We start from the raw sequence: 8,734 nt of genomic DNA, 5'->3' as shown, positions 1-8,734 counted from the left end.
CGACATCAACCTTAATCAGCTCTCCCTGCCTTTAGAGTCAAGGCTTCCATGCGCTACGTGGAAGCCGAGGGCCAGCGCTACAATCCACCTAGAGTCATCCAGGAGCACTAACAATGGCGCAGCTCTGGGACTGGACACCAAGGCTCACAAGTACCTGTCAGCTGAATGATCAGATGTTACTGCCAAGCCAGCGGTCATGTCTACCCCAGTCAATGACCAGATACTCATTTATACTCCTGAGTCGAGGAAAGCAATTGTGTGTAAGTTTCTTGCTTAGGAAAATTATGCCATAGCTCGCCATCACTGTGACTTGAACCTGCAACCCTACAAGGTCCCGGATGTTTTATTCTCCAAATACACTTTCTAACCAATTGAGCTACAGCACCACACACACACACACACACACACACACACACACACACACACACACACACACACACACACACACACACTTACTTGACTAAGATTGCTGTCTGAAAACGTATTAGCAACAATAATAGCATGTTTGTTTATATTATTAATTAATTAATTAATTAAGTAATTATTAGATAAGCCTAGAATATATATATACCAATAACTACGCTTTCTATTATCTGGTCCTGGTACTTGATTTTGTGCTTCTCTGTAATTTTTTTAATTTGCTCTGTGTACATATACAACACCATGGCATCACTTGATATTAAGTACACGATGATGAGATGACGTAGTTCATAGCGATCTTCCATTTCTGCAAACAAAGTTGCAACCTGTATGTTTTAGTAATGCCCAACTGTGGCACCAAGTAATAGTGGTGCAGCTCATTAATATTAATACTAATATTACGTCACTAAATTAACATGACGTCATAAACACAGATTAAGACCAACACAAAGCAAATCGTACTATACAATTGGCTCAATCTTTGAAACCTTTTTACCCCCGAAAAAGCAATTCCAGACTAACGACGTTCAAGGAAGCAAAGATAGAGTCTAGACAATCATTAGACCATTAGATGCAGACTCTGACTCTATGCACGGGGATCTGACTTGCAATCTGCTTCCCCAAACAGTCCACCTACTTTACTAACTCAATATTATTTTGTTAGACTATTTGAGCTGCAGTTTGCGTTTATTTTCTAATGAGCTCCACCCACTTAGCGCAGTTAATGTGTGCTTGTCTGTATACCTTGACTTGTGACTTGTTATCAGGAGGTGATTTCAAAAGGAAGCCTTCTTGCACCACAGTCGCTGTCATGGCCGAAGGAGACCGTCAATGCGAGCAAACACCGTCACGCTTTGTTTGCTATCACGTGAGACAGACAACGCGCAGTGTGGGTGAGGCTAGACTCTTGGCACGTCTGCATGCCCTCCGTCTATGACGCAATCACAACCAAATAAATTTTGTATTTTAAAATTTTTGGTATTTTAATTTTTAAATTTAGACATAAATTTTATTAGTAAGCATTTGAGAAGTTAGGAAAACTTGTTGGTCTTACTTAACGCGCGCTAGGTTGGACTACTCTGCACTTGCTTGCCGCTCCTGCTAAATGCTCTTAGATATGCATAGTTCAACTAAACAATTGCACAAAGTAAAGGGTAGTGCACAAAGATAGCGTTGTTCAGATCGAGTTAAGCCTGGCCCTAGACTAATAATATTATTCTGTATCTTACCAAAACAGGTTACAGGTGCAGCACCGAAGAATTCCAAATAGAGCAAACAATATGGACAGGAATACAAACTAACTAGCCTTCATATACGTCTACTGTCTATTCCCCGTAAGTGTAAACTCGGAAGTGAGTAATGAAGTAGAATAAGGGCGTCGCGTGGGTGCAAAAGTGGTGAGGCTGACTCGCTGCTGAGACTTCGGCTCTGGTCTTTGATTTTAAAAATTTTGAAAACGCCCCGAAGAGTGGCGGGGTTGAGCCCTCTCTAGTCCTATTACGCGACGCTTCTGAGTAAAAGTCACACCAGGTGTGCTCATTAGAGCACTAAGAGCTGCTCCAGTTGGACCATGTTACACCAATTATCTTAAATGGTTCCAATTGCTGATCCGTTGATCTTACAAGATAATTGGATAATAACCATTACTCCACCCGTTTGTCTTTGATATGCAAAAGTAGTATTTTTCTGTTTCCTTTGTAGGAAGGGCTTAAATAATTTTGATATACAGAAACGCCAGACCCAGCGGTTTCTAACGATACCGAGATCATCTCGAAAGTCCAAAAAACAGCGGCGATATTGATGATTTTCAAAGTTCACACTTATGGAGAACAGACAGTAGCCTGCCTATACACCGGCGTAGAATGGGGGGGGGGGGGGTTAAGGCGCTCGCTCAGTGTAAGAATTGAAATTTTCTGTGTCAGTGACTTTTGCAAATCTGTTTACGGTCTGCCAAGCGAGGTAGTTAAGGATGACATCCACGGTGCATTCTCTCGCTCGTAAACATCTTCCTACGTCACTGCTATATCTAGCTAGGCGAAGAAACCATGCACGGGGCCACGGGGCCACGGGGCCACGGGGGCCACGGGGGCCACGGGCCACGGGGCCACGGGGGGCCACGGCCCAATCAGCAGCCTGTGGTCACTATAGATAAAATAGGCCATCGTTAAAACGAGCTACAAGTGGAAGGAAACGAGGAGCCTCGACCCAGCCTCTTTCCGCCCTCGTCATTCTCCGGATTTGGCAATCGCAGAGATTGAAGAGACGTCCTGGATACACGAGGCTGCCCAACTTGGATGACATTCCTGCGCCACTTCTTATAGTTAGGTCAGTGCATTTCTTACTTTGTAGCCTACTGTACATTGTGCTTTTTATTAATCTAGTTGTGAATATATATTTCTTAGTTAATTAATTAATTAAGCGCAACGTGATTTGGCTGGCGCACTTCTTTCATTCAGTCTTACACAATAACAGCGTCGTACACTGAGCCATTGTGTGATTACTATTTCCGCAAGGCATGCATCACTGCCCGGATAGTAACCGGACATCCAGTTAGATATAGCAATCTGGCTGTCCGGGTTACAACCATGCAAAACGACAATTAACAAGCTGGTTATAGAACACATTTATGCATCTAGAATTCAGACCATCAACTATACGAGATGTATAGATGACACTTATGTATAGATGACACTTATGTCTACACGGTTTGCATCAATTCAATCATCAATTTATAACACAATTTGGAGATCACCTCCATGCACTGAACGGTACAACTCTAATTTATTATGTTAGTCGAAACACCATGTAGCGCGCGCTATTGTTTTTCCTAAACATATGGCTTTCGTTTGTCTTCGGAATCGGTTCCTTCAACGTTCAACAGCAATCGGTTGCTCAGCCGACGGCTGCTGTGCGGGGTCTTCACTGGCGGGCTTCGCTTGTGGTCGAGTCTCTTGCGGTTTTGTCCCTTCCGCTTGACTTTGTACCGAAACGACGTTTTGTAGAGCGTCTTTCAAGCATTCTCTCTATAAATATACACAAAAGTGCAACATGTTGACTAACTAGATACACATAGGATTTGGAGCATTTAAGTTGTTACCACTAGTTCTGAGTTGGAAGATACCTCGATGTGGTCGTCATTCGTTTGCACAGAGGAGGCGCTCTCGTTTGAGGCCACAGCCGCTGCAGCTAGTGAAAAAATCAAGACTAAATACGTTGCCACCCATGAGTAGCACTTTGCCATGCATAACACCTGGTTTCTCTTGCGTTTCTGCTCTGCCTTCGTTTGTAAGCTTTGGTACTGCATTCTCTTGTTCAGTGGCTGTTTCATCAGTTGCCTGAGGACTTTCGTCTGATGCATGCCTATGCAAAAAGTTGTCATTACTTTGTTCGTACATTTTTCATCTCCAACTGACTTCTCGTCGATGCACATTTCCGCTGTTGACTTTTCTATTTCGACGGCTTCTTGCACGAGCATTTCGGAGCTGTCGCTAGCACACATGGTTCTGTAAATAATTGAAAAGACGCGTGTCGTTAGTATTGATTGCATGCAAGCATGCGCTTATTGGTTCCTATGTTTGACTTACTTTTTCTCCACGTTCTCGTCCGGTGCTGGCTCATCCGTCGCGTGCGCCTCGTTCACCGATAGCTGGACGTTGTCTGTCACGTTTGCAACGTGTTCCGCCTTTTCTTCAACTGCTTTTGTCTCAGCGAGACCATCGGCTGCTTCTAGATAGACAAACCACGTGCGGCACATACAGCAACCGCATAAAAAGTTGCGCGCACAGCTTTACACGAATGTTCATGCGCTTACCTCGTTCCGCGCTTGGTGAAACGTCGACATTGCTTTCCATCGTTTCTATACCAAAGTGGTGAGTCGCTGTATACACGAAGTGACACCTAGACAGCAAGTTCCAACGGTTACCGATTGCCTTCTTCTCTGGAGACGCAGACATTTCGCTTGACACGACAATTCGGATGACGACTGGTGAATGATGCTCTTCTCGGCGTGTGGGTCACTATATAGCTGTATCTCTGTCATTCGCGCTTCGACCAATCACGTTACAGAAAGTCAGCGTCGACCAATCGTATTAGACTAATTAGCTTAAATGGTGTCCAATCGAAAAAAGGCAATTGCTCACGTGACTTTGCCGGTGCATTCATGTACAGATCACGTGCCATATGCATGTTGTCTGGTAGTGTTGTAGTGATGCGTATACACTTGTACTGTATACTAAAGATTAGTAAGAAACTCACATCAATACATACGTATATAGCAGGCTAAATAATATAACTTCTAAAATTTATTTTTATACTTTGATTACCATAGAATATCATAACTAAATTTGCATTTTATTTGTAATAAACTTTTGAAAGTAAAACAAAAATTATAAAATTTATTTTATTTAATTTAATTTAGAAACATGTTAATAATATTTTGACTTCTTTATTGAAAAGTATATAAACAGTTTTTAATTTTTAATTTATTATTTAATTAAAATGAAAATAGTTTTTTGCATCAGCGCACGACATTTGCGCTACCCGTGGACCGTACTCCGAGATTTTGTTATACTTGATGTCAAAATTTAAATTAATATTTTAAAATATGAAATACAAGATTTGTCTTGCTATAGAATGAACGTTAACTGCGTCGCTCTAATAGCCTCGCCCCAAAAGCAGTGTCGATTGCAGCCCCGGATGCGGAGCCATTGAGCATCCGGGGCTACAATTCACACTGCGTCTGGGCCGAGGATAGTCGCTAGACTGTCTGCAACTTGGACTACAACTTGTATTATATATCTTCAGTTTTTGCACGTGCGTTGTTGGCATCAATTAGCAGCAAAGCAAACACCCAATTATGCAAATAGGCCTCGCTCATCAATCTATTGACCAACAAGTATCAGTAACATACGCAATTTCTTGCGACATGCATTCACAACTAGGCGCGCGAGTTGTAAATGCTAGCCACACTAAACGTCGATAATGTCGTGCGAATATTTTCTTGCGCTCGTCTTCTTTTCTTCTTGTAATCGCGAATCTTTTACTCTGGCGTTCTTCTTGATTGAAAATTCGGAGATCGCCGTGAAAAAGTGCTCGACCTCGTCGAATCTTTCAGGACAGTCGCTTTCTGCTCAAACACAAAATGAATGGTAAGATGAAGGCTAGATACAGTATGTAAGATGGATGATTGCAGTGGCGGATGCAGACGGATTTACGAGCACGAAAACCCCGTATTCTGACTATTTCTCTAGCTAATTAGATAGATGCTATACACTGCAGTTCAATGTTGCATGCGCACAGTGCTTCAATTTCTAAACGAAAGATCGTTTCCACTAAAGAGTACCATTCACGTGGTCACATGGCATCAGTCTAGCTAACACCAAGAACCACAATGGCAAAATAGGAAGCAGAACAAGCTGCAATTAGCCGCTACGTTTGCAGCAAACGACCAGCTTTAAAAACTCAACGCGACAGCGGAAGTCAACTAACAAGCTGTAGCGGATAGCGGATGACTAGAGAGTATGACATTGACTACACACATTGACTTAGTTATTACCGAGACGCGGAAGCGTTAGAGTATATAACGCCGACCATCACGTGACATACATACAGACCGGTTACACCTACTGCACATGCGCTTACCATTGATGCGCTTGACTGTTTTGCAAATGAGCTTGTTCGTGTGTTTGAGTGAGCACATGCATGCAGACCACAGATCTAGAGTAGCAGAATAAATATAGTAATCTCTATGTAATTCAAAAAACTTTAAAACTTTAACCTAAAATTTCACTTTAGTAATTTTTTAAATACTTAAAATTATTAAGTATTTAAACGTTTTAATGCGTGCTACATACCCCTTTAACTATTTATAGGAACGCCTCATATCAGATTCCTGAATTCGCCACAGCACGGATGATATTAGTTACTTAAACACAAAAATTCACTAAACATACGTATACGATCACACATCTCTTTCGAATCGGACACTCCTTCCTGTAGCAACGCATTCATCTTCATCAATATGTGAGCGGGTTCCAGTATGCGCGCCAGGTTGCCGAGACAACGCGATATCCGCCCCACCGTGTGCGCAGCCGCGAAGTCGCGCCGAGACATATCCGTGTTGGTGAGCAGCCAAGAGAAATAGGCTAGCACATCAAATAAGTGGCTCGTGTCCGGTCTGCGTGTCGACGCTCGACAAAGCGTCGTGGCTACTCGCTGCAAGTCATCTCGTCTAGACTCTCCTTCCTCCGCAATGTCTAGCATCACCAACGCTGCAGATGACTTTTGAAATAAGTCTTGCCTTATGCTGAATACTCCTACATGATGGTGGCCGCTCTTTAGCCACGCTCCGGGTTTCTCTTTCTTTCTCTTCTGTTTCTTAGTTTTCTTGTCTGAGCATTGCGTTTCTTCGGAGGATGGACTCGTTGCGGCGATACTTAGAGAGAGATGTTCTAGACGAAGACTGCGAAGTAATTCAGCTGGATTGACACACAAAGAGTTTCAATGTTACACGCAGCTCTGTGACTAAAGTTGCGATATATTTTTACAGAATTAAGTAGATTTAACTAACTCAATGAAATGTATATTGGATTGTAATGTAACTGAAAGGCATTGGGTACTTCAAGTCTTGACAAATCCATGCAGCAATAGACTAAGTCTAGACGGAAACTACTACTTCTGAAAGACATTGCGTATAGTATATTTGACACAGATCGATGCATGCAGCAATAGACTAAGTATACAGTAACAGCAAAGTCTAGACTACTGAATAAAACACTCCAATAACGACTTTACACTAGACGATTTGACTCGAGCCAAACTGGCCCATGCTAGTTTGGCCCGTGTAAACGATGTTGGCTCGAGCTAAGTGCATTTAGCCGTGCTAAATTAGTCCGAGCTAAACCATAGGGCCAGGCTCAAGCTAAACCTAACCACGTGTTACATATTTTTGTGTTACTAGTCAACAATACATAAGGCCTGTCCACACTAGACCCGAATGGATCGCGATCGAGATAGTGAGCGTCCACGCTGCACTTTGAAAACGATATCTCCGCCTCATTTCGCTATCACATGACTGATGACCGATGTGCATGTGTGGTTTCTTTGCTTGTAGAAAGCGTTGATACAGCGACGTAAGGTGAGCGAGAACAAAGACGAGTGAGGAGTGCTAGACTACACGCGTAGCGTACGTGAAGGCAACGCCCACTATTTCTAATTGGATTCAACCGATCGCGATCGGATCGCGATCGAATCCACCTCGAGATGTGGATCGGACGGATCGCGATCCGATCGCGATCGAGTTGCAACTGTGGACAGCGTTGTGGTTGGATCGCGATCCAGTTGCCAGTGTGGACAGGCCTGTAAAGTATATCTCCCTCTGCGTATTCCCGTATTTCTCGTTCCATATTGGCAACGTTGAAAACTTTGATGAACATGTAAAGGAATCGTTTAGAAAGGTTTTGCACCGGAATCGACAAAATAAGAGTAGAAGTAAAACAGTAACGTCTTCTTCATGCGCCTAGGCAAAGCATGCCAAACGCACCACCACGCCCAGTTAGCCCAGATAGTCTAAACACCCCACCGATCATGCCAAAATTAGGCTCGAGCCAATTTGGCTCGAGTCATATCGTCTAGTGTAAAGCCAGTATAATAAAGACTCGGATGTGTCTAATAAAATGCATGGTTTTAGTCTTTGTAATAATCGGCTCTCAGCAGTCGTTGCAGTCCTAGATGTTCACTTGACGTCTTCGTACAGTATTCGATCTGCAACTGCGTATGCACATGTATAATGGACGACCTCAAAAGGGCAAAAAGCAAGCCGACATCTTATCCAACAGATTGAGGTGCTGCATATATATGTTTTTTTCAGACAGTTGTGTGAAGATTGATGTAACTATAGATTACTATACTATGCTATACTATATATGTACTACTGTTGCTGATGTACATACTACCGTACTGCTGTTGCTACTTGGTCGTTTGACTTTCTTCAGGTGTGTTGCAATGTAGAAGACTATACAGTAGCAAGCCAGAGAAATTTTAACTATATAATTACAGAGACATGCATGCAAGGATACGTTCTATACAGATCGCTGTATACATGCAGTCCGCCAAAAGCACACTCACACACTACGGCTGCGCACACTCTCGCACTAATCTAATTATATCATAAGCTTATTAGGCTTATAGCTAAACTACGTCACAACAATATTTTCGATTTAAAGTTTGGGTATCATGCATGCTTACCTTCTTGTTCACATGTTTCTTTTTTGCGTGTTTCCGTACTACTGTATTCCGTTTGCTCGGAGACAGACTG

The 8,734-nt window shown here is 42.7% G+C and overlaps 2 protein-coding genes across 2 annotated transcripts in view; both read right to left on the bottom strand.

The window, feature by feature from the left end:
* Positions 1–3,013: 3,013 nt before the first annotated feature.
* Positions 3,014–4,418, bottom strand: LOC134188086 (immunoglobulin A1 protease autotransporter-like). The gene is made up of 7 exons (XM_062656275.1): positions 4,343–4,418; positions 4,232–4,276; positions 4,005–4,146; positions 3,834–3,923; positions 3,671–3,780; positions 3,518–3,606; positions 3,014–3,443 (listed from the first exon to the last, which is right to left on the bottom strand). The coding sequence occupies exons 1-7, from the start codon at positions 4,371–4,373 to the stop codon at positions 3,288–3,290; spliced, it is 663 nt and encodes a 220-aa protein (XP_062512259.1). The 5' UTR covers positions 4,374–4,418; the 3' UTR covers positions 3,014–3,287.
* Positions 4,419–5,288: 870 nt separating this feature from the next.
* LOC134188118 (uncharacterized) overlaps positions 5,289–8,734 on the bottom strand; it is a 4,007-nt gene continuing 561 nt past the window's right edge. Inside the window, exons 2-4 of the mRNA XM_062656312.1 lie at positions 8,665–8,734; positions 6,372–6,896; positions 5,289–5,545 (exon numbers count right to left, since the gene is read on the bottom strand). The exon at positions 8,665–8,734 is cut by the window's right edge and continues 224 nt beyond it. Of these exons, the coding sequence (XP_062512296.1) occupies positions 5,388–5,545; positions 6,372–6,896; positions 8,665–8,734 (753 nt within the window). The 3' untranslated portion in view covers positions 5,289–5,387. The remainder of the gene's footprint in view (positions 5,546–6,371; positions 6,897–8,664) is intronic.

The sequence above is a fragment of the Corticium candelabrum genome, chromosome 12 (genome assembly GCF_963422355.1).
Source record: "Corticium candelabrum chromosome 12, ooCorCand1.1, whole genome shotgun sequence".
Classification (NCBI taxonomy): Eukaryota; Metazoa; Porifera; class Homoscleromorpha; order Homosclerophorida; family Plakinidae; genus Corticium; species Corticium candelabrum.
This window is presented reverse-complemented; position numbering and strand designations above follow the sequence as displayed.